The 24,352-nt window shown below is 49.9% G+C and overlaps 8 protein-coding genes across 8 annotated transcripts; 3 read left to right on the top strand and 5 right to left on the bottom strand.

Moving 5' to 3' along the window:
* Window positions 1-1,204: 1,204 nt before the first annotated feature.
* On the top strand, window positions 1,205-1,913 carry VFPPC_04551 (hypothetical protein; the record flags this gene model as incomplete). Its single annotated transcript, XM_018283893.2, has 3 exons — window positions 1,205-1,438; window positions 1,499-1,702; window positions 1,752-1,913. The coding sequence occupies 3 exons, from the start codon at window positions 1,205-1,207 to the stop codon at window positions 1,911-1,913; spliced, it is 600 nt and encodes a 199-aa protein (XP_018145158.2).
* A 2,379-nt stretch (window positions 1,914-4,292) lies between these two features.
* Window positions 4,293-7,019, top strand: VFPPC_04549 (ring finger protein; the record flags this gene model as incomplete). Its single annotated transcript, XM_018283891.1, has 4 exons — window positions 4,293-4,316; window positions 4,395-4,499; window positions 4,568-5,267; window positions 5,323-7,019. 4 exons carry the CDS (start codon window positions 4,293-4,295, stop codon window positions 7,017-7,019), a joined length of 2,526 nt encoding a protein of 841 aa, XP_018145156.1.
* Window positions 7,020-7,803: 784 nt separating this feature from the next.
* On the bottom strand, window positions 7,804-10,639 carry VFPPC_04548 (glycosyl transferase family 8; the record flags this gene model as incomplete). Its single annotated transcript, XM_018283890.1, has 6 exons — window positions 7,804-8,127; window positions 8,203-8,929; window positions 8,988-9,364; window positions 9,494-10,078; window positions 10,260-10,394; window positions 10,595-10,639. The coding sequence occupies 6 exons, from the start codon at window positions 10,637-10,639 to the stop codon at window positions 7,804-7,806; spliced, it is 2,193 nt and encodes a 730-aa protein (XP_018145155.1).
* Window positions 10,640-12,815: 2,176 nt separating this feature from the next.
* On the bottom strand, window positions 12,816-14,264 carry VFPPC_04547 (cation diffusion facilitator 1; the record flags this gene model as incomplete). The annotated part of the gene is made up of 1 exon (XM_018283889.1): window positions 12,816-14,264. The coding sequence occupies one exon, from the start codon at window positions 14,262-14,264 to the stop codon at window positions 12,816-12,818; it is 1,449 nt and encodes a 482-aa protein (XP_018145154.1).
* A 1,949-nt stretch (window positions 14,265-16,213) lies between these two features.
* On the bottom strand, window positions 16,214-17,214 carry VFPPC_04546 (alpha/beta hydrolase; the record flags this gene model as incomplete). The annotated part of the gene is made up of 2 exons (XM_018283888.1): window positions 16,214-17,074; window positions 17,149-17,214. The coding sequence occupies 2 exons, from the start codon at window positions 17,212-17,214 to the stop codon at window positions 16,214-16,216; spliced, it is 927 nt and encodes a 308-aa protein (XP_018145153.1).
* Window positions 17,215-18,174: 960 nt separating this feature from the next.
* VFPPC_04545 (ATP-dependent permease MDL1) lies at window positions 18,175-20,562 on the bottom strand (the record flags this gene model as incomplete). The annotated part of the gene is made up of 1 exon (XM_018283887.1): window positions 18,175-20,562. The coding sequence occupies one exon, from the start codon at window positions 20,560-20,562 to the stop codon at window positions 18,175-18,177; it is 2,388 nt and encodes a 795-aa protein (XP_018145152.1).
* An 836-nt stretch (window positions 20,563-21,398) lies between these two features.
* Window positions 21,399-22,765, bottom strand: VFPPC_04544 (RNA polymerase II, large subunit; the record flags this gene model as incomplete). Its single annotated transcript, XM_018283886.1, has 4 exons — window positions 21,399-22,162; window positions 22,214-22,414; window positions 22,515-22,606; window positions 22,668-22,765. 4 exons carry the CDS (start codon window positions 22,763-22,765, stop codon window positions 21,399-21,401), a joined length of 1,155 nt encoding a protein of 384 aa, XP_018145151.1.
* Window positions 22,766-23,463: 698 nt separating this feature from the next.
* On the top strand, window positions 23,464-24,292 carry VFPPC_04543 (clathrin light chain; the record flags this gene model as incomplete). Its single annotated transcript, XM_018283885.1, has 3 exons — window positions 23,464-23,506; window positions 23,577-23,788; window positions 23,834-24,292. 3 exons carry the CDS (start codon window positions 23,464-23,466, stop codon window positions 24,290-24,292), a joined length of 714 nt encoding a protein of 237 aa, XP_018145150.1.
* Between the last annotated feature and the right edge of the window lie 60 nt (window positions 24,293-24,352).

Here is a 24,352-nt window from a genome sequence, read left to right as displayed (position 1 = left end):
AACAAAACCAGACATCTGATGTACCAGACTCATTGTTCGGGATGTGGCAGACGAGTCCGAGTCTGGTCTGGTTGTGACCCGAATACACACAGGCCAGGCCAGGTCCATTTGGTCATTTGGTCATTTGATTCAGTACTGTACCCGTAAACGTTGATAAAATACTGTAATCGTCACTACTTTGACTTCCTTGTCAAGTGCTTGTTTGGGCACGTAATCAGCAGCCATGGCCAACAGGAACAACTATTTGCGCCAAGTCGATTGAACTATTGGACCAGACATGGACGTGTTGAATCACGGCGATGCCGAAACAGGGTATCATTGACGTTTTATTGACATAGTAGTTTACAAATGTATCTGTCTAGCTAGTCAGGTACTTGAGTATTCGAGGACATCTGCACCACTCTTGTCAACCAGACTACTGACCATGTCTACTGTATGCATCAAATTCAATGTTGCCTGGGGGTAGCAATGTTCTCCATATGCTACATATGTACATTACCAGCTCGTCAGACAACCTGGGAGCGATCAAGAATCTACAAATAGTTTGGAAATCATCATCACTACATTTGATTGAAGACATGCATGCATGTGCACACTTGCGCAAGGTCGACCCGACACGTTGGGTGCAGGCAACCACTACAAGGCGCTAACACCCGTCCCTCGCCAACGTTAAACGACATCTGGGATCCAATGCGGCCGTCAACCCATCAGAGCGTGTGGTGTGTGGTGTGTCTGGTGTCCATGTCTGGTGTGTCCATGTCTGGTGTGTCCATGTCTGGTGTGATCACGGAGTACGCGCCATCCGTGCATCTCAGTCAGCCACTGCGCTGCACTGCGCGGTATCATGCCGGACACCCCGCCAACGGTCTGGTCTGAGTCTGGTCCAGCCTGTCATTGATGTCGTTGATGTCGTTGGTTGACATACGCACGGATGCAGATGGGGGTGGTTTGATATCTCCAGTTCCTGGCTCCCGTCATGAGAGTGAGAGGCCACCAAGGGAACAAGCTGCGGGCAAAGCTCCAAGCTGGTGTGAGAATCTAGAACCTATAACTCGAGAAACTTGCAAGTCCCCCCGCTTGTTGTATGAATGTTGCGTGGCCGTTGAATCCAAAGAGATACATGTACATGTAGCCCCTCCATACAGTACTGTACAGCACACTATGCGGCCGAACATTGAAGCGACATGGAGGCATTTGAAAGCTGATGACAGTCTGGTGTGGTAGCAGTCTGGTGGGATGGTTCAACGTTCCTCCGGTTAGTATCAATGTATCATCTGGCAGAGACTTCCCGTGTGCGTGTGAGGTGATGCATCGCCTCGACGCCTTGATGAGCCAGGAGGGGGTGATTGCTTGCGAAATGAAGTCAGGACAGTTTGAAGTTGTGAAAAAGAAAGTCAGTCATGCTGAACTACTCCGCACAGAATGGACATATGCTGGGGCTTTGTGATGCTACAGAGTAAAGTTGCCCAGCTCTGCTTTTTCACCAGACACTTTCAAGACCCCCGACGAAACTGTCTGGTCTGGTCCATGTCTGTCCGGTTCCATTTCAAGGGTTTCTCTGTCGCCCGTAACCGCTGCTGGGTGTCATGGTCCTGGTCCCAGATGGTTCTCCTGCATCAAGAGGCACAACGAGGCACAACGAGGCACAACCTCAGGGGACCCGGGGCGAAGGGCCTCCCGTCGCTACCGATTACCAAAGAGAGCCAATATTGTGTTGTATTGTCGAATTAGTGAGGTGACGACCCGACGAGTGGCCACTCTGCCGAACCGTCTTGTGTGGACTTGACGCGACCACTTCGAATAGGACATGGATCAATACTCCGTTGGTACGGAGTGCTTTGTCTGGTGCGCAAATCTCACGTGGTCAGGGATCCGTGGTTGTTGGCACTGAACCATTGGACCAAGTACGGTAAGTACATACAGTACAATTAATATATACTCATTTCGGCACGTCCAGTACCTATTATGCCCAGGTACCTACGTGGTACCTAATATATTTGTTGTACTTTATGTATGTGCGTGCGTCCACCACCCGGAACCAGGGGTCAACACGATCGGGATTTAACAAGGATTAGATCCCCGAAATTTCTCTTGTCAACATCCCACTTGGATAAGACTGGTCAGGATTCAGGAACCCCAACTCAACGTTCCTCCGTTGATATTAATACTGTACTCCTGTAATTGCTGTGCCGGTACTCTTCGCACACACGCCATTTAAACAATTGCAAGATTACTGTATGCCAAATCAGCATTACGTTGCCAACTTGCCCCTACCAATATGTTGGCCCGTTTTATGCCCTCTACCATGCAGAACATAGTACTGTACTGTAATTAGTTGCCGAAGTCTTACTTAATTCCTCCGTAGAGAAGCACAGAGATCAGCTGTCCAGTCGCCAAGTTTGGAAGCTTGGCGAGCAGGATGCAGCCTGGATCCTTTCCTCACGACAACTTTGCCTGGACATGAAAGAATCATGGTGTGCTAATTTGCATTCCTCTACGAGATGCCAATCTTGGCACAGATGCTGTAACTCGCTCACTCGCGTTGTATTCCGCAGTTTGTTACCTGAACCCTACAGAATTCGCCACTGCATGTTTACTCCCCTTGTTCGGAGGAGAATTGTCTGCGCATGGTATACGTTTGTTGCCGCACATTGCCTCATATGGTAGACTTGACATTACCCCATTGACTGGGAGATTGTGGTCTGTTCCTTTTGCCAATAAATTCAACTCCGTACTCCCAGGCAAACTCGGATAACCCATGTGGATACATTTGTGTTGAACCACGATCTGTTAGGATATTGCGGCATGTGTCCTCTTCACAATTCAGCCTCGCAAAGACAGCATGTGGTTGAGATTCCGACGGCCATCGCAATATAGGTATGCGGACCACCAGGATTAGAACAATGGCTCCTTGTTTTGCACTCACTTGACACCATCGAACATCCTAACCGGGGGTTTGTGAAATCACCGTAGCCCGGACAGACCATGCTGCCTGCAGTCACCAGACGTTTGCGCGGAGTACTGCGATTACAGTCCCGGTGATGTGATTCAACCATATCAGGCCAAAAAGCAACGGACTCTGCCATTGCTACCCGCCGCCACAGCCTCGCTTGTGGGAGCAGTTTGTGCATGAAAACGCAAAGTCGCTTAACTGCGGAAGACCTTCCGTCTTGTGTTCCGCTTTGCAGCCATCTGGTTGGAGTTTGGCGCAGTTTGATCCCCATTCCCGTTTCCCTCATCTCTTTCCAGCAAGCCTTATGACCGTTTCAAACTGTATTGGTAACCAATGTCTTGATTAGGCACACTGGTGGCTAACGGGATACCTGTTTGATGTACTTGCGATTCGCCTATCGCTTTTGGTTCATCCACCACAATGTTGCCGTAGAATCCCCAGCCTTGGAGGTTAACTGTTTCACAACAGATATATACATGAATACAACAGCGATATAATCTCGTTGGTAGACTGGATAGAAACTCTACTGCAAACGCTTACCTAGACGGCTCAATCTCTCATCATTGATGGCATTAAAGGCGTTGATGATTTGGGATCCATTCTTCCTCAAGTCGAACCGGTCCCCAACACGGCTAATGTGGTGTAGGGTAACCGCTACATCTTGGCCCAACTTTGAGCAACGTTGATCACGAACACGGTCTTGCCAAAAAGTAGCTACACCGCGGAAGTCGCTGCGAATATGCAGCTCGAATGGCCATAGTCTGGCTCGATGATATGGTCCTTATTCCTAGTGATGTGCAAGATTTTATTTCGTGGTTGGGAAGGTAAAACAAACCCTCGTCAGTTAGTCGGATACATTGGTCATCACAAGCGTGCGACAGCACAACTAAGCTTTGAGATGACCGCCCATGCTGCTATTCAACACTGATTCTGCACCTTAGCCATGAACTACTTGAACTTTCCAGATAGCTTCCGAAGACCATCTAAACCACTTGGGTCACATATTGTCTCGCAACACCATGCTAGACAAAGATGCTGCCTTTTCCCGTAATGCTGACTATGCATTCGCTTCGGGTAATTATCGGATGCCGAGAGCTTATCTCACCATATCATCACGTGCCAGACACCCAAATAGCTGGTGGTACCTGCTGCGTCATGGTGGATGACAGCAAACGAGCTTAACATTAACGTGGCATCAAGTATTCAACCCGCATCGACAGCTTCGTTCCCGGTGAACACCCCAGCTGCGGCCACTTGCGAACAAAGATGGATCAATAGCAGATTCCAAAAAACTCGATTTGCAGACTTTTTGCCTGGAAACACAGCTCCAATGCCCAAGATGCGCTTGGGGTGGTACGCAGGGGTAAGTTTGATGTCGCCAGCTTGGAACTGCCAATAGCTCTGGCGGAACGTCTTGATCAGAATTGACAATTCTCGCTAGGTCTCCACGGCCCTTGCTGGCGCTGTTGTAATATCAGCATTCCAACAACGTGCCAACTTTTACTCAGCTATGGTCTATCTCGCCCAAAGCAATTTCTGTCTTCTGGTAAACGAACGCTCAACAAGACATCCCATGCCTGACTTGACCCTGTGCTAACCGAGAAATCTTCCAAGGCACTTGTGAACTTCACCCTCCTACTTTACAGCAGCTTCATATATGGCCTCACGAGACTCTGCTACGGCACTCTTCGTGCAGTCGAAGTCGAACAACTCACCGAGAGAGCCTGGTTTGCCATCACAGAAACATGCCTGGCAATGACGATATTTCGCGAGGAGATAGGTGCCTGGTTTTTGGTTATGTTCACTGCTCTAGTCACCGGAAAAGTATGGGGCTGGATTGGTGACGGAAGAGTAGAGTTCCTAGAACAACAGCCGCCAGCAAACCCTCGGTTATTCCACCTGAGATTGAGTGTCTCCTTAGCCATCAGCTTTATATACGACATCTTGATCCTCAAATACACGGTCAATACTGTCATTCAACAAGCAAGGCCAAACATGATGGTCATGTTTCTGTTCGAATTTGCTGTACTGGCGACATGTTCCTGGCGGACTGCAGCTCGCTATATCCTATCGATTGCGGAGCAAAACATTGTGAGAGCTCAGACGAGAAAGCGTCTAGCTGAACGGAGGCAGGAAATTCGAGACCAACGGGAAGCCATTATTCGCAACAGAGAGCAGGCTGCGGCGAACGGCCAGGAGCCGCATAGCAACCAGGAGGCCCTCCCAAGCGAGGAAGACATCGACGAGATGGATATTGAGGTTCCTGGCTGGGCGACCAAGGGAGAATGGGTACTGTGGCTTGACTTGGTTACTGGTGAGTAATCGTATTACCCTAAAATGGCCGTTGATTAATCCCTAACAATGCCTAGACATGATTAAACTCGGTATTTATGTTGCATTCTTCTTCATGCTGCTCAGATTCTACGGGCTACCTATTCACATCATGAGAGATCTTTTCATGACGTCGAGAGACTTTATCAAAAGGCTAAACGCACTTTTGCGGTATCGTCGTGCGATCCAAGAAATGAATCGATACCCCGACGCTACACTGGAAGAACTTTCCCAAGACAACACATGCATTATATGCAGAGAAGAAATGCGACCCTGGGATCCGGTAAACGAACCGAGTTCAATCGATCGTGTTCGCCCGAAAAAGTTGCCATGTGGTCATGTTCTGCATCTTGGGTGTTTGAAGAGCTGGCTGGAGCGGCAGCAAGTGTGCCCTACGTGTAGGAGGCCTGTCACGATGGATCGTGGCCGAGGTGGCCGTAATAGAGTAGCTGGTCTGCAAATCCGCATCGGTGGTGCTCCCCAAGCTGCGGCTGGACAAGGACAGGTTGATGTGAACAATAATGAACTGGGAGGGCAACCTGAACCTAACCGAGTCCAACCCCCCGGTGGGCGAGACGGTGGTCCGAGAGTATTCAACTTGGGGCCGATACGACTGGGATTCGGAGCAAATGGCCAGCAAGCCCGTGAACTTGCCCAGCAATTTGGCATTCCCCAAGCGCAAGGTAACCAAGGTGACAATGGTCCAGCTCCGGTAAATCCGTCTCAAAATCAACAGCCTCTGGGAGATAATATGCACCAGATTGGACACTTGCTTAATCAAACAGAGCGAATCGTACAAAGGGAGCTGCAGAATCTACAATCAGCACAACAAGAGCTACAAGTAGCCTATCTGCTCATGGCAGAGCTTCAACGACTCCGCCAGCGGCGGCAGCAACAGCCTCAAGAGCAACAGTCAAGAGGACAGCCACCCATTGCCACGATGGGCAATGTCCCGGCCGCTGCCGCGACTACCCAGAGTCAAAATACCCATGCACCAGCATGGCAGGCCTACTATCCTCAGTTTGCCACTGGCACAAGTGGACCTAATATGCCAGCTCGAATAGGTAGCCCATTCATGGCCCGCCACGGGGCCCCGATGAATGGTACAGCGATACCTGCGGGCAGCCCTGATCTGCCAGAGGGTGTCACTCTGCCTCCCGGCTGGTCTTTGATTCCACTTCAAAGACTGGATGGGTCACAGCCAAGCGCTCACCATTCACATGCCCCATCAACAGTCCCAAATGGTGAAGCCTCACCTCCTAACCACTCCACCGGCCGCGTTGCGGTGGCATCTTCCAACACAGAGCCTGTGGGCGATGGAACACGCTCGACTGAAGACGCCAGTACAACTGCTCCAGGAAACCGTACGTCAGGAGTCGCTGGCAGGGATTTTACCAATGGCAGTTCACAAACAGCCAGACCAACACCTGTGGTTGCCCCGAGCCCTGTTGTACCAAATTGGGGCGGAGCTGGCCAGTTGTTTAATTCCAGGTCACGCTCTGATGCGGTGGACAATATCGTACAACCGGCGAGCTCTCCCGGCGATGCGGAGCGGCCAAGCTACGTTAGCCGTGATGAACAACTAAACCAGCAAGACACAGTGGATTCACCGAGCCGCGAATTTCATTCTGGTGGAACAGTGAGCCATGAGACTGAGAGCTCTGACGATTCGACTGGCAAAGGCAAGTCCAAAGCTGCTACGGTTGAAGAAGCCGGTGACGACGATGAGGATTGAAATACTTTATTCCCGTCAGAATGATTTTAAATCTTCTGCCAGTAGAACAGTGGAGTGTATGAATAAGCAGTATGATGCATGCTACTCGTAATGACAATGGAATGATCCTGAATGGAACTCATTGAGCTCCTTATACCGAATTTTGGGAACTGAACTGAAGAAGAAAATGAAACACGCTGAGCCAGTTTAGGGATTGGTAATGCTGGTGACAAGAATATCAAAAGACCAACATTGTACGATACTCTACATGACCCAGATTGCGAAGAATTGATTATACCTTTCCATTCCCAACAGACATATGCCATATCCAAGTTGCCAATTGACTGTCCCATAAAATTCAACACAGGCTGATAGATGTACTCAGTAAACAACTAACGATGGGTGGTACGTAGCACATGGTAGTGGCGCGGACTAGGTTGAGAGTTTGTATTCTCCCCTGCTTGGTGCATGGCAAGAGACTATGTGACTGTTGTCCAAATCTTGGCTGCGCAGAAGACTTGAGAGCGTAATTGAACCCCAAGCCATCTGGAAATGCAATATAGCAAAAGGAAACACAGTCGATTTGGCTGTACCTAATGTTGGAATTTGAAAAAATCCTGCCTTCAAACACGCTTCATATAGTTTTATTGTACAGATGAAATACACCAAAAGATTTGGATAGACGTGAGCCCACTAACATGGATGAACGCAAATGCTAATAAAAATGGAGGGAAAGGTGCGAATCGTGGTTTTCATAATAGACAGAGGCTTATTGCAAAATTTCCAAAACGTAAAGAAATGCAGCTTATTCTTCGGATTCGTCAACAAGGGGAGGCGAAACCTCTTCCTTGACAGCATGCTCAGCTGGTAAATCGTCACGACCACTCAGATCATCAACTATACCAGCCGTGAGTTGTTTCCCTGGAACAGGTTGCGGGCTTAAGACTGCGGCGGGGGCGGTATGTGCCGTGTGTGTCGTGGACTGAACAGGTTCAGACCCGAAAGGCAATGGCCGCAATGGGATTTCGTGACTCGGTCTTCTTCCCGGTACGCCATCATCGCCGCTAAGTTTTCGCAACAACGCTTCAGACTGTTGCTGTGCAAGCATTTGCAGCCGAGCAGCCGGGTCCTTATGAGGGAGTCCTACGTCAGCCAAACCGCACAGGCAATTGGCAGGCCCCCAGCGCCTTCCGTGCACACATACCCATTCTGACTGCGATGGAACGCCTTCAGCTATCGGAAGTGAGTGACCATCGTCGGCCGGGTCTAAGAGTTCGTTGTCATCACCCCAAAATGATGGGCGCCTAATTGGCGCAGGTGTCACCGGTAAACTTGGCCGTTCCACCTCCGTCGGGAAGTCCGTTACTTTGAAAGCTCTAGGTGCCTGCGAGGCTCCGCCGGATCCGGGACTTGTGGCACCGGCCGTAAGTCTAATTCCTCCTTGGCTTTTAGTCCGACGATGCCTCTGTAATCCCTCAACATAGCGACCAATCTCGGGCACATCGTCCCAAGCATTAACCCTTGAATATGAGCTCCAAGGGTCACTTGAAGCTTGAGCATTTCCAGTCACCACATCTGAGCCCGAAGACTTCTCCGCAGCTTTTGAAGGCGGTATATTTACTAGATCTTCAGAGGTTGGCCCCTTTACGCCCTCATCAGACTCGTGGGTGTGTGGTGGCTCGTCAGTCTCGTACACTGTTGCAGTAGTAAATGAGCGCGATGGAGTGGGCTGATGGGCCTCCCATGGAAATATTTGCCTTGGCTTCTTGGTTGACGATGGAGGCGACTGTTCTGGAAGGTCGAACCACATATTCTTTGGTGGGCTGGGATAGCGTACAGGAGGAATAAAAGGCTTAGTGTCGCGTGACATCTCGTAATGAGTCAACGGAAAATTCATGGCTTCTGGCTTTGACCCTGGCGGTGGCGGGTGCCTACATTCCGAACTATATTAGAGATGCAATTTTAGGGAGCAAATGTATCAAATCCCACCTTTGGGCGTCCCAACTGACCGTGGCCAAGAGAGAGGACTGCTGGCGGCCAGGGGTGGCAGATTCTTGCACGATATCGACCCGACGCGGCCCGTGATCATATGTGGTTGTCTCTGTAGCCGTATTCTCTTCACTAGGTGCCGCTGGTATCTGCTGGCGCGGATGTGAAGTATTGGCAATAAAACCACTTGGTAAGGCTTGCTGAGATGGGGTTTCACCTGTCGTTTGTCCAGCACTCGGCTGGCCGGCACGATTGTCTTCATTACTTCCTGGAGGCGTACGTATTCCGGCAGTAGTTGACACAGGGGTGGCAACTGCACCGCCGTGGACTGAGGATTGGTCCGCGGGCCACACGACGGCGGATTGCGAAACAGTCTCCTATCCTGGGGCATCAGCAAGTATTTCCACGAAAACTGTGAAGACCAAAAAGTAACGAGTTTCGCGACGAGGGGTTGAAGGGTTCAAATCGGGTACATGTATATAAACGGGGATGGAATAGGGGCTTACCTGTGTTCGGTAATGACGATCGTAGACAGCCCACCAACGGCCGACCATTTCGTCAAAGGGAGCGTTACCCTGAGTTGAGTGACGACCGGAAAACCAGGGTTTATTAGAACCTATAAAGTGAACCATGCTGATGCTAGACTGGAAATGACGATACGCAGGTATATACTGATAGTGAGCAGACGGGGTGACATTATAAGTAAATGACAGGCGGTTGACGTTGTGCTTGAAATGCATGTTTATTAGACCCTGATCAGCACCATCAAATGAGATTCCTCTCTCAGCCATGGCTAACATGGCGTAGTAGTCGCCCATATTTGGGGTGAGAACCATCACCCCAGTGTTGACGAGATCCGGCCAGCCAATATCTGGAGCAGCGGAAAAAGCATGAGGTAGCTGGAAGAGCTCGTCTGGAGCTCGGTAAGCCACAACGTCAGCGTCAAGATAGACTATTCTGGAAAACTGAGTCTGCTTCCAAAGATTGATCTTGGTGAAGGCCGAGTGCAGGTCTGACCTGTTCATGAGGTGTAGATTGACAGGTTGCTGATTTCGAATTCTTGGAACAGGAATAACATAGTCATATACAGCCTGTGCAACAGGTGTAATGATTAGTACCGCGTCAGTGAACATGTGCGGAGCATCTAGGTCTTCTCGGAAATGTTCCAAGACAAATGTCAAGACTACAGCGTCGGGAACATGACATGACAGGTCATGCTTGAGAAGACCGGATGGTCGTGCGGGGTCAGGATGAGATCTGAAGAGAACTCACTTTAAGCTGGGTGATGGCGTCGGCTGACACAGAGTCCAGTGTGACTAAAACGGCGAGCCGTTTGGTTGTGAGGGCATCGCGAAGCGAGTGAGCAAGAACGAGCGCTCCAGGGAGGTAAGAGTCGTTTAGGAGAAGCTGCGAGAGGGTCAGCAAAGGCAATTTTGGTCCCATTTGCTTTGTTCAAAACATTGAAGACTTAATCAATCAAACTGAGAAGTCATCTTGAATTTGGGCCAGGACTAGAAGAGCCGCCAATATGCGAAGCCTTTGGACGCAATGGAGGGAGCGGCGTCGAGAAGGCAAAGGCAAAGACACAAAAAAAAAAAACAACGCACCGTTGCATAGAGCTGCTCTCCAGCACCCATGGTTGCGCCCGACATTGTGAATGCTGAGGAGGTGCAGGCCAGGCGGTTTACTTTGCGACTACCAAAGCCACGTTTGTTCAAAATCTGCGCGATGAGAAATCCATGGACGTTGGAGTCGGAAAGAGAGCTTTCGGACGTGGCGACTGATGAGTGCGGGAGTCGACGTGATATGTGCCCGGGAGTGGCGACAGGCGGAAACTATTCGGGGTGTGGTGTGGCGCGCGATGGTTCAATTCGTTTCCACGGCCACAGAGCCAGGCAGACAGAGAGAGAGAGAGAGAGAGAGAGAGAGAGAGAGAGAGAGAGAGAGAGAGAGAGAGAGAGAGAGTCAGTCAGTCGGTCAGTCAGTTCAATTGATGCCAGACTGTTCCTTGACAGAGAGGGACGGATTAATTGAAGGGCTGGTGTGGTGGTGGTGGGAGACATGGATGGAGCTCAGCTATGAGCTATGAGCTCCAAAATAGATGGAAGGAAGCTCCTACATGTAAGAAGTTCCTTCCAACCCAGTTGGGAGTGCACATGCACGAATGGCAATTGACTCTGGTCAAGTCTGGTGCTCCTAGACCAAGTCACCAGACGTCCATCCACTGCGGTCGCATGCACGGTGACGAAAGCTTGGCCAGAGCGACAAACTTGTAGTTGTCAATTGTGAGCCTCGGAATGGTGCACCAGACAACTTTCAATGTTGCACGGAGTAAGCTGTCTTGATGTTGAGCTCCATCCCCAATGTCGGCGATGACGTGTGGAGCGCCTGCCAGACCAGAGCGCCAAAACTGCTTGGGCGAGTCAAGAGTCAAGACCACATGGATGCTCGGTACGGTACCTAGAAGGTAGTAGCAGGTAGTAGTAGGTACTTTACTCAACTACCGATAGGCACCTTGAGCTGCAGACCGCCAAAGCCATTGCTGGCAAGATTTTCGTTGAAAACTTTGAAATACCTGCGCGTTTTTACCCTCTGTATGTTTAATCAATGTTATGTCTGGTCCCTTGCAATGTTTATCAAAGCTGACTTGCCATGCGTCATTTCATGTCATGCCGCGTTGTGCCACTAGGTGTTGCAGCACTGATCCTTGCCCAGGAGCCCCCAGGTCCAAAAGGCAAGGTGCACAAGTCACAATGGAGAGCTCCTGTGGGGCAGCTTGACCTTGCTGCAGCCAATAGAGTGTAAGCAGCCTGGGCATGAAGCCTGGATGTCGCTGTATGGAGCTGTCTGGTCTCCAGAGGTTTCGCAAGTCACCGAACCCAGTGGTCAGTCAGGGTTCAAATGTTGGTCCCCCCATCCCCCCAACCAAACATTGAGAAACATAAAAGTCACTATTGCTATGGTCTACGGGATGGATACTTTTGGTACCAGACTTATACATGACGTTTTGGTGTTGGCTTGCCCAACCCAGCTACTTAGTACAATGTGAAGAAGTTGGGTATAACCTGAAAGTTTCTACCTCTAGTTCCCTGCTTCTTGGGGTTGAACATGCGGTCTTTTAGGCTTGCAATGTCGCCCTTCGTGATGCTTGGGCTTGACAATGTATACAGTAGTCATGCGCCTGGCCCATAAAAGCTCAAACACCACCAAAAGGTAGTCAGTCGAGTAAACAATTGAAAAGACAACATTGAAACGAAACAAAACCTCGCACGCCCCACATCCAATCCTGCAACTCTGCAGAGTCCTGCACGTTGTGCTCTGAGACCAGACTGATCTGACACTATGTTGTGGCCCCGAGTTTCATAGACCGACTGTGTAACTTGCAACGGCGTACAATAAATAGCCTTGCTTATTAAGTAGTGTAACTCGGGGTGAACAACATGCGACCACCCTGCTAGGTGGCCAGTCGAGTCCAACAAACTTCACTTCGAAGAATAGGCATTGCAAGGAGCTCGGTCATCGAGCATGGCCAACATCACACTGAGCCTTGCACCATCGCTTGTCCCATGGGATTAACTAGCAAGGCGAATGGACGATTTAGAAGCACCGGTATACAAACAATGTTAAAACCCAAACCCATTTGAACCTACACCGTCTATATATACAAAAAATGTCAAGTGTCCTCATCAGTGGCTGGGCAGGCGCTAACCAGGTGTACTGAACCAGAAATAAGGTCCATAATATTGTGTGAAGCAACCCGTCTCTGCATCTGTCTCAGCAATCTATCAGGAATTTTTGTCCCATGGTAGCTCGGCATCCTCTTTGACATTAGAGATCTTTCTTATATGCATGTTCTGGTTTATGAGTCGTCTCGTAGTCGATATGAACATACGCTCTCTCAACGTCAGGAAGGCTTTCCAACTTGAACTGAAGCTCCTCAGCGATGTCATGGGTTTCCAACAAGGTACCGGCGGGATCCATGACAATGTCCACCTCGGCAATGAGTCTTGGGCCGGAATGGTACACGCGCACAGTGTCAATGCCCTGTACGGCTGGTGAATGCGTGAGGCACACATAGGTGATGAGCTGTTGCATGTCAACTGATGCAACGACGCCTACCAGCAGCATGAATTCATTAAATGCAGTGTGGAGCCAGACTCCAGATATAAGAACTGATAGCAGGATGGCGCCCATCGGGTCGATCCACCATTCAAGTTTGGCGCCGCCGACTGAGGTCAGAATACCAAATCCATTGACCAAGAGATCGTTGCGATGGTCCTGCCACAAGATGTTTACCTGACTATACTTGTCCTTGATGGACCAGCAATACAAGAAGAGAGAAAACTTGGTGAGGAAGGCGGCACAGACCGAAATGACGGACGGCAAATGAAACTCCTTGGTCGCATCGGCTTGACTAAGCTCTCGAGCTGCAAATGCGATGATAATGAGCGAAACGGATACCATGAGGAAACAAAAGACGATGTTTCCAACCGTTTCAAGTCTGGCTTTGCCGGCTGGAAAACGACGAGGGTCAACTCGCTTGATTGCGCGGTTGGAGAAAATAAGAGTGAGTGTGCTAAGGGGATCGAAGATGGCATCCGCCATGGTTGTGAACAGGGAGAGTGAGCCAGAAGAAACGGCTGCGTACAACTGCAGGCCCGTGAGAATTATGTTGGCGGCGAGAGATCCATAGATGGCGATGCGGAACTTGGTCTGGTCGTCACCTTGCTCCTGACGCGCTTCGGCCCGGTGCTCTTCCACCGACTTGAGCATCCGTTCGATGGCTGCATTCTGATTCTCGTAAAAGCCACGGACCTTACGAGCATCACGTTTCGGCCCTGATTCATTAGGACCGATAGAGGATGGCTGGGCCGACGGGCCACAACTTCGAGATCCGTCTCTTTTCCGAGACGAGTTGGCCTTGATTTGATCTAGGTCAGATTCGGTTTTGTAAGAAGATGAAAGCCCATAAGGGTCACTCTCAACGCTGAGGCGGGGCAGCCTTGAATTCGGACCGGCGGTAACCTGACTCTCTACATCCGTGGCGTGGGATGAGTGCCTCGCGACAGCATCGTGTTCTTGGCCCGGCGGTGCAACGGGCTCTACGGATGTGCTGGCAGCATGATGCTGGCTGGAGTGATGGTGGTGATAATGGTGGTGATGGTGATGATTCTGGCGAGCTGGTGAGCGAGAGCTGCTCCTGCTGGGGGATGACAGCTGTTGGAGGTGAAAGATGGATGGATGGTGTGTAATGGTGTTACTACCATCCGGCGTCATGATGAGGATCGCTGTGGGTGTTATCTATGCCCTCCGGTATGGCGGCAGATGATGTTTGGGATAAGAGTATGAGTCGAAAGGTGCGAGTTGTGAGCTTGGCTACCCGTCGGTACAGAAGAAGTCCGTTGGGCGAACAATTTAGCCAAAGTGCCTAGTAGGAGTGAGATGAGGGAATATATGGGAATTCTGAGGGAGAATGGCAAATGTTGCAAAAGTTTGGTTAGGGTTGGTAGGGGGCGAGAAACAAGAAAAGAGGGGATGGAGGGCGGAGAGAGAGACAGACACATGCAGACAGACAGACAGACAGACAGAGAGAGAGAGAGAGGCCTCAAGAGTGGCGACGAGAGAGATGGGAGATGGAGCTGCATTTACGAGAGTCACTTTGAGCTAAAAGGAATGAACACTTTATGGAGAATTTTAGAAGGCTGGGCTGAAAGAGCCAAGAATCAAATGGGGTTCAGATCAGACTAAAGTAGTTGCTGCCCTCAAATCCATGACCATTGACCTTGTGAGTATAAGCTCATGGAAGCACTTGACGAGACCAGAACCCCCAGTGCCAGATTGTGACTATTTGTTGAAGATTCTTGGAGCTTGATCAACGGCAACCTACACCTGCACCTGAGTTGAGAACTTTAGAAGACTGAGCACTGAAAAGCTGCACAGGCGCGTTCTGGTGGAGTCTGGCCCATTTCATCTTCCATGTCATCACCAGACGCGCCGAGGCTTGGTCAATACCACGGTCTGGTCTTATTAGGGGTCAAGTCACTTCATTGTTGACATGGAATATTATATTACTTGACGGAGCACTGTACATGTCAACTGGTATCAACCGTTGAGCCAGTTACCACCGGCCATGTAGCGACATCGAATCAAATTGTGATTGATCAGATGCACTCAGCTTGATCCACTGTGCTGGCGGGCAGCACACCGCTGCCAGGCTCCTCTATGCCTGGCGCGTCTGGCACGTACCGGACTTGGAGCACACGTACACTTGCTCCGCACGCATATATAGAGTCTGGTACGGAGTAGCTTAGTAGGTAATTTAATCTGAGTTGCCAAGCTACCCAAGTACCTCATGTTGCTAAGGAGTTACCTGCACCGAGCTACCACCGAGCCACTTACTCCGTAGTTGGTGGAGCTATTTTATTTTTCAACTCCTCAATGTGCCAGGTTGAGAGACACCTGGCTGTATGGCACCAGACCCAACTCAAAATCCTCTGCTGGTGACTTGACTGGTTTTCTCAGGCAGAGAGTTTCATTCAATGGAAGTCAACGTCTGGCGCTCATCCAATGAGTTAGACCCCAACGTCCGTTCACTCAATTTGACCATACAATAGTTGATTGAAACAACCGACCGGGCTCTTGCACAGCACATGAAATTGTACCTCAAGTCCCCAACCGCCTAGCAAGAACTTCCATATGTCAACTGGTGTGCTTCTGCCACAGGGTAATGATGCCGATCTGACTCCGAGAGCTGTTTCGTCCCTCCATAGATAGCAAAATGTAATGATAGTTAACTATACAATTTAGATTTTTTGGTCCTTTTAAGAAACACTAAGAATTAACCTTCAACATCTGCATCGTGGTGGGCGAGCACAGCACCTGCTCCGCCACCAACCATTCATCATCACAAATGAAGACTGAGACTGTCGGTTGCATTACAACTCCCGAGACCTCCCCCTTAAGCAGCTACTATATTCTCCCACACCGACCGCAGAATGAATCCCGCATCCTAGATTGCAAGCTGCAGCACTTGCAGAACCCATAATCGCGACATGATATGGCAAACCGAAAAATGGTGCAGCAATCACAGGTAACATATCGTAAATGGTACTGCGGCCTGGCTACTGATTAAGATTTGGCATAGAAATCGACAACAGGTACTTTATTGACGCCTAAGCGGACGGGACAAGCATGTTCACGTCGGTTTCGGTCAAGAATTTTCTCCGTTAGAGTTTTGCTTCAAGCGGTTCTGTGGTACTGACGGGTTGGTCAGATCGTTCCAAGATCCATTCGATAATGTCATTTGTAAATTCATCCTTGCAGTGATCTGCGTGGAGCTGGTGATAGGCTCCGTTATAGGACTTGGTAGTCTTGTCGTTGACGCCGTGCTGCTGCTCAATAAATTTAAGCGCAGCATCATAGCTGCAGGCTCGATCTTCTGTTCCATGTGTCAAGAGAACGCTTTTGACGTGGCTGCCAAGTTGAACCCGGCCAGACGACAAAAGAGTTGTCCGATCAAGAAGTGAAGCCAGGCCCTCAAGGGTCCCCGTATTGTGACACAAGGGGTCATCCCGCACCGCCTGAACGACCGCTTCATCCCGACTAAGGTATTCTGGCGGTACAACATGTTTGAGTTGCTGTTTTGGTAAGAGCCGACCAACTAGCCGACCAGCGAAGATCTTGAAGCTACTTGGCTCTTCTCCAGCAGGAAAACCGACAAACGGACATTCGAGGATCCATCCTCGGACTCGACCAACCAGTTCAGCATATTGTGAGTCTCCAGCAAGGGTCAGAACCTCCCCACCGCCCATGGAATGACCCATAACGAAAACTGGCAGGTTTGGCGTTTCATCCTTGGCAAGAAGTTTGTCGTTGAGGAAAGCAGCAACATCAGCGATGACTTGGGAGGTCGGCCCAGTGAGTCCTTTGTGAGCGGGCTTGACAACGCTGCGCCCCCAGCCCCGTTGGTCCCAGCCGAATACCTGAATGCCTTGTTCCGCAAGCCTTGGGAAAAAGTCGTTATAGCGGTTGATATGCTCGCTAAAGCCGTGGACGAAGATCAGCTTGGCTTTGGTTGGGCCATCCGGCTGGAGGCGTATCAGCTTAGTTGGAGAAAGATGGCCGGAATACAAAATCGAGATGACTTGTGCATCGCACGTACCGTCCAAGTTTTAGTGTAGAAGGTAGCTCCCTCATGCTTGAATTGACCCTCAGAGGCTGTCGACATGGTGTCAATTTCCTTGAATCCCTTACTTGCGTTAGAAGCTTGTAGTTGTCGGCGTGGGTGAATCGGGGTCACATACCTACTTGAGAGTTGAGACCTAGGCGCCCAAGATTGGTTGGCCCAGCAAGAAGCCCCTGAAACACGAGGCTATGATAGAATTCTGGGCAGCGACGCAGACCAAACTTTATATGGTCCGGAAAGGATACTTGGAGAATTGGCAATTGAAGGTCGCAGACGGGGCGCGAGAAAGGGTTCCCTGGGCATGTAATTAGGACACGGCCAAGGACGAGATATCAATGGCTGGAGCCTCACGTCTGGTCGTCCAGTCTGGTCGTGTGGTGGCGCAAGGGACCAGACTGGACATGGACTCTGGCATGTGACAGAAGCTACCAGTCCGCACACCAGACCTGTCAAGTAGCAGCACACCAGACCAGTTGGCATCAGTTGACGTGTGTCTGGTCCCGTCCGTGCCGGTCTGGTCTGATCTCAGTCTGGTGCTGTCTGCAGCACCACATGCACACATGGGTAATATACGCCTATGACACTGTTGTATATTATGAACATTTATTCTCTAGTTATTTTATCAGACACCATTATGTACAATTGAGAAACAAAAAAAGGAAAAAAAAAAAAAACTATGCCGCCTTAACCGTGCCTCTTTTGGTCTTTCCAACACGCCGACCAGCCTCTTGTACAATCATGCCATATTGCGAGTGGAGTTTTATCACACTTGACGTTATTTAACCTCCCCCCCAAGCAGCCCAAACGAGCCTCGTCATGCCAAAGTAAAATACAATGCCTTAGAAGTAGTGCCTCTCAACCCTGCTGGAACTTGCAAGTTGGCAACCTATCCTTCAGCATCCCAACAAAGTCTCGTAAGCACCAGATGACTTTTCCTTAAGACCGAGTACCTGGTTCTTGAATAGTTTCATACGCCAGCTTTCATGTCCCCGAGGACATTGTTCACCGACGCTTCTGCTCTACTTCTTGTTGCTGTCGCCAGTCGGTTGATTCCTTTTCTTCTTGTCCTTCATGCACGTCTTCCTGCCGTGCTAACTCCTCTTCTATTTCTTCTGCCTCGGTGATCCTCGGTCCGGAGTCAGATGGCCGCTTCTCCGGAACCTCGCCGCCACTCATCTGCCATTCCATCAATTTGCTAAATGCGCTGTTCTTATCCGCGGCGAGTTGAGTGTAGCTTCCGATTTCGGCCACCTTGCCTTCATTGTTGAGGACAATGATTTGGTCCGATCGTTTAATTGTTGATAATCGGTGCGCAATGGAAATCGTTGTATTGTGGCCACGCAGCAAACCGGCTAGAGCCTCATTCACGAGGGTCTCTGATTCCGCATCCAAGGCTGAGGTGGCTTCATCGAGGATGAGAATATCTGGATCCTTGAGCAACGCACGAGCGATTGCAATCCGTTGCTTTTGTCCGCCAGATAACTGCGATCCTCGAGCCCCAACTTGAGTCTCCAGGCCGTCGGGGAGATCACTGATAAAGTTGCAATTGGCTCTTCGTGCAGCAGTAATGATCTCCATTCGACTGGCCCTCGGCTTGCCGTACGCGATATTCTCAGCAATAGTGCCGGAAAATAAGACCGGTTCCTGGGACACCATGCCAATTCGTCGCCTTAAAGACTTGACATTCATGGTTGACACGTCAACTCCGTTGATGGTGATCGATCCGGAGGTTGGGTTATAAAACCTGAGAAGCAGTGATGCGACTGTAGACTTCCCGCCGCCCGAAGGTCCCACCACACAGACGTTGCTCCCAGATGGAATTTCAAAGTTAAGTCCGTTGAAGATCTTGACTGCGGGTCGTGTTGGGTAGGCGAAGGTAACGTCACTGAACTTTATGGGACCTTGTGCAGACTTGACTTGAACGCCAACGGTCTGGTGAATGCCGGGACGCCGATCCTGAAGCTCGAAGAGTCTGCTTGCTGCGCCAACCCCTTTCATGAGCTCTGAATAAAATCCTGATAATCCAAACAAACTCGAACCAGCGAATGCCGTGTACATCATAAAAGATGTTAGGTCGCCCAGTGACATGGTACCAGAACGAACAAAGCTACCTCCAACAATCAGCATAGCCAAGATGGTCATGTTGCCTGCCCAACCTGTTGATGCGAAAAAAGTGGCGGCGATGAGGGATTCCTTTTTTCCAAGTGCAAATATTCTTCTGATTTGACTGTTGTAACGTCCCACCTCCTGAACCTCACCAACAAATGCCTGGCTCGTTTTAATGTTTCCAAGACGTTCTTCAGCAATCTTCGTCAGCGTTCCTAGATTCTTTTGAATTGCCCGGCTGACATTCCGAATTGCGCGACCATATATGACGGCGCCCACAGCAATAGGTGGAAACATTAGAAGGAGGAGCCCAGTTAGCTTGGGACTTGTCCAGACCATGATGGCGAATCCAGCACCGCCGCTAAACAACGCTCGGAGGCCGTCGCTCAGATTTTGCGTCACGGATTTACCGACAATGACTGTATCCGAGCTGAGTCGAGATATCAGATCTCCAACCCGGTTTGCGTCGAAGAACTCTGCATCTTGGACATAAGTGCGTCTGTACAGTTGGGATCGTAGCCTGGCGACAACGCGCTCACCCACAATCCGAAGCAGAATTACCCTACCAAAATTCGCCATTGCGCCAACGGTCAGGATAGCGCCAAGGCCGATAAAGAACTGGTTCAGAGTAAGACCAAAGAGGCGTATATCGTCAACATCACCTTTTGTGGCGAGGTCCAAGATACGACCAACGGAGAAAGGGATGGACATTGTCACACTCGACGATATCACGAGAAAACAGAATGCCACCGCTAACCATCGAATCTCAGGCCGGGCAACTTTAATCAGTCTCCATATTTCCCCCGCACCAGCTTTGCTTTGAGATTTCCCTTCTTTTGAAAGCCTTGCAGATAGATTGATCTGCGCCGCCTTGGCAGCCTTGTCACTTTTTACAAAACCATCTTCTTCTTCTTCGCGAGCGCTTTCTTGAAAATCGTACTTCTTGGAAGCGACGGGATCGGTATCACCGTTTCGAAGATTCTGCCGTAGGAGAAATCTGCCAGAGGAAAAAGGTCGAATATTATAACGCAGGAATTTGCAATGCCTAAACACCATGCTTCCTATATTGGCATCGAGACTCGGTGCGGCGTGAGATGGTTGAGCTAGGAAGCCAAACCTCGTGAGCGAAAATGCCGGTAGTGGTCCTTTGCGCGGAGACGATGTATGGATGATTCTCGCTGGAGATGAATGTAGACAAAATTTGGAAGGACCGGCAGAGGCATTGATGATGTCCCCAAGGCTGAGTCGTGATGGCACCGCCCGTCGCACCACACCCGACACCATGTTGACGAAGAGCGCTGTTCAAGGAGCTCGGTACTGGAGCATCATATATGTCAGCCGCTAATACACCCAGACACTGTACCAATTTGCGAAATAAATTCCTTGGCAGTGAAGGCGAGCAGGCAAGGCTGGACACAACAAAAATGCCGTCATGTTCGCGGGATTTGGGAATAGTCGGGGGTGGTGTTCGAACTGAACTCCCAGGCCGAAAATTAAAGTGGAGCCGCTTGCCTTACGTAGCCAATACGAGCAACATACCTAGCTGAAGTCGGCGGAGAATGCCCCACGGATTTTTGTCCTTGCATGTGGTTGAAGAATCAAGTGGTGTGTTCCCGACTTGCTCGGCCCTGTGTCGGATCTAAGGCACTCGGCACCCGAGATGACCTCAACGAGGCGAGGTGCAACCATTGTACCGCCCTGGCTATTGACTAACAAAATAATGCTGAAAACAACTTCACTGGAAACCTCTATGTTACCAACGCAATACACGCAATCCTAGTTATAAGTCGCCGTAATGTGGTTTGATGGGCAGAACCCTTGCTGGAGTGGTCATGATATACGCTTTGCTCTTGTGTTGTACCTTTCGCCAGAGCTTATCAGGTAGAAGAAGCCTCAAGAATCGACGTCTTGAACAATGAGTCAATATCGAAACGGTCCACGCGTGCCTATAAACAATTTTTCATAAATGGAGGTCTTCTAGTGGACTTAGCTTTCACCACAAATGTATACTCAGTCCTGTCTTAATAGCAACATCGAAGGGGGTTTGTGTTGATTGCATTAGGCTCTACAATAGCAGCGTTATGTTAAGTTGTGACATATCCTCGAGCTATATATTACGACTATGCCTCAGCACTCTCCTTCAACATTTCTACAACCTCGGGATCGATACCATCATCTCCCCCAAGATCGGGAAAGTCCGCAGGGTCATCCACCCTTCGTCTTTTTTTTGATCCATTTGAAGAAATAGAGACCGATTGATATGAATTTCCCGAGTCTTGTTCTGCAGATGGCTCAACAGGAGCCATTTCGGATGCCTCAAGATGCTCGGCCCCGGGTTCATCGTCCAGAGGAGGGGGGGTGAGAGCCTCCATCTCAGGTCGGTCTAGTTCAGTATGTGGGCTGCCTGAGTCGCCTTCTCCAGATAAACCATTGCCCTCTGCAGGTCCTAAGGCTCGCATAATAGCAATTTCTACCTGCTGCTTCTTATCTTCGATTTCCATCTTTCTCTGGAGTAATTCCGCAGCTGCCTTCCTGTCTGCGTCTAGAGTAGTCCGGTTTTCATCCAAAAGTTTCTCCAAAGCGGATACTAAGCTTTCTCGAGCTTTCACGCATTCTGCGACAGCGCTCTCTGCATTCGCAAGGGTTTTAAGAAGTCCATTTAGCCGAGCGGCATACACCGGAGCCGATGGTACGGCAACTTCGGGATCCATTTGTTTCTGATATTCTTGATTTGCGGAAGAAATCGCGTTCGGCAAAGGTCCACTGAGCTTCGCAATTTTTTGATGAGAAGTGACGAGCGGAGCGATCTCGGATGGCACAGACGATGTCCCGAAAGGAGAACCTGTAAATCCAGACCTCGGTGTCCCTCTAGCTTTGTCAAGATCTTCAATTATATTAGTCGAAGCTGATTATATCAGACGGTGTGATTACGTACCATCAAGACGGGACTCGATGGCCTTTTGAATTGGTACTTCAAAGATAGACCTGTCCTTCCAGACGTCGATGACGCGTCGAAGTTTCGCCTGAATTTCTGCAGGTGCGCCCTTGTATGCTATGGACGAGGCTTCGGCGATTATGGGAGAGAATGCTATGACAAAATCCTCCTTGTGGCGTATTCGTGATTGTTGAACAACTTCTATGGCCGGAAAATGTCTGTCAGTCATCCCGTCATGTCGAGATATACACTTAAAGGTACAGAAGTGCATGAAGCAAATCAAGTCCCGGCAACAGCTTACCATTCGCGAGATATACCAAACTCAGTCGTTTCGTACTGGAGGAATCCTTCAAGCGCTGCATCCATAGCTGTACAGTGCGATCCGCGTGACGCCTGGGACCAGGTTCAATATCAGCACCACGTTGCTCGTGCATATTGTTCATGTCTGACTTACCGATGGAACATGATCCATTGGGCAGCGGTGGCGATGCTGTCGTGACTTTCATTCAATGACGACAATCGCGCCAGAACCGAATCATCGTTGTATGCCATGGTACAATCTGATGGACAAGAGCTTGAGTACTACAGCAGGTTGATTGCCAGATAGCTGAGCCAAGCTCGCTCACTTCAGTCGGGGTCTTGGAAGAAGTGCCCTGGCGGCGCTTGACAACGCTGGTGTGACAGTTCTTAACTACGAGAAAGCAGTTGTCTAGCAGTTGGTCGATATTGTCCCCAGTGAGGCGGTGATCAGACGAATGGGTTGCTGCTCAATTACGTTTCCTAGCCAAGCACCAAATAGGTGGCCGTTCGCCGACAATACGCAATTAGTATTGTGGCTAGTATGTCATGTTTGTTGGATATTTTGATGCGATGTGCAGAAGCTGATGTGGGCCAGAAGTTGGAGCTTTTTTGCATGGACATTGATGCAAGGGGCGTCCAGTTGTTGTGACAGTATTTCCCATATGTTGCAAAGCCTCCTAATATGCAATATCAAGCAAATGTTTCTATAAAGGGGGAACGTAAGAATCTCGCATTATCGCAATGGCTTATCGGAGCTCCATGACACTCGCTGACCGCCCGGCAGAATCCCCTATGCTCTGTTGCCAAGTGCCAGGTAGCGTGCCAGGAAATGATCCATGAGATGGTTAGCCGCCACTTTCAGTCATCGCGAACGAAAAGTCGAATCTCGCAAGCAACACGAAAGCATCGCGACAAGTACAAAACTATCCCCCGGACTGAAACCAACGAAAATGGCCGATAGATTTCCGTCTCTTGACGACTTCGATTCCGGAGGTTCGGCTCTCAGGGCCCAAGCAATTGAAACCACTTCATTCGCTGTTTCGCTGACTTGCCTATGATAAAGCTCAAACCGAAATTAAAGATCCTTCCGCTGATCCATCAGCCGATGACTTTCTCGCCAGAGAGAAAGCCTTGTTGGGAGATGACGCCGAACAGTTTGCAACCAGTGACGATGCTGCCGCTCTGGCGGGATCCGACGGCGACCTTTTGGGACAGGGTGATAATAGCGAGTCAACCTTCAAGTCCCAATTTCCCGACCTTGCAAGTCCATCCTCAGTACGCATAATTTCTGGATGGCTATCTTGCTAATATACTGAACAGGGCACTGGTGGACCACCGGAAGGCAGTTCCATCACTGGACCATCTGTGAGCTACAACTCTGGTTATCAGACTCAGATAGACGATGAGGAAGAGCCCGAGGTGATCAAGCGATGGAGAGAGGAACGCGATGCACAGATTTCCAAGAGAACTGAGCAATTTGCTGCCCAGCGTGAGGAGACTATTAAAGAAGCGCAGCAGAATATCGACGATTTCTATGAGAATTACAACGCTAAGAAAGAAAAAGGAATTGCCCAGACCAGGAAAGACGCGGAGCAATTCCTCGCTAACCGCGAGGACACAGTCTCAGGTGGAACCAGTTGGGATCGCGTTGCGAAGCTCGTGGATGTGAGTGGTAAAGGCACCAGGGGTGGCGCAACGGGGTCTGGCAAAGAACGTTTTCGCGAAATGTTGACGAGCTTACGGAAAGACGAGAAGGCGCCCGCGGCAACGGGTTATTGAATAGACGCTCGATGACATGCAAACGTGGGGACTTCGTGCTTCAATTCAAATAGTCCACGT

The sequence above is a fragment of the Pochonia chlamydosporia genome, chromosome 3, assembly GCF_001653235.2.
Source record: "Pochonia chlamydosporia 170 chromosome 3, whole genome shotgun sequence".
Taxonomy (NCBI): Eukaryota; Fungi; Ascomycota; class Sordariomycetes; order Hypocreales; family Clavicipitaceae; genus Pochonia; species Pochonia chlamydosporia.
Note: the sequence above shows the minus strand (reverse complement) of the source record. Positions and strands in the feature narration are given on the sequence as shown.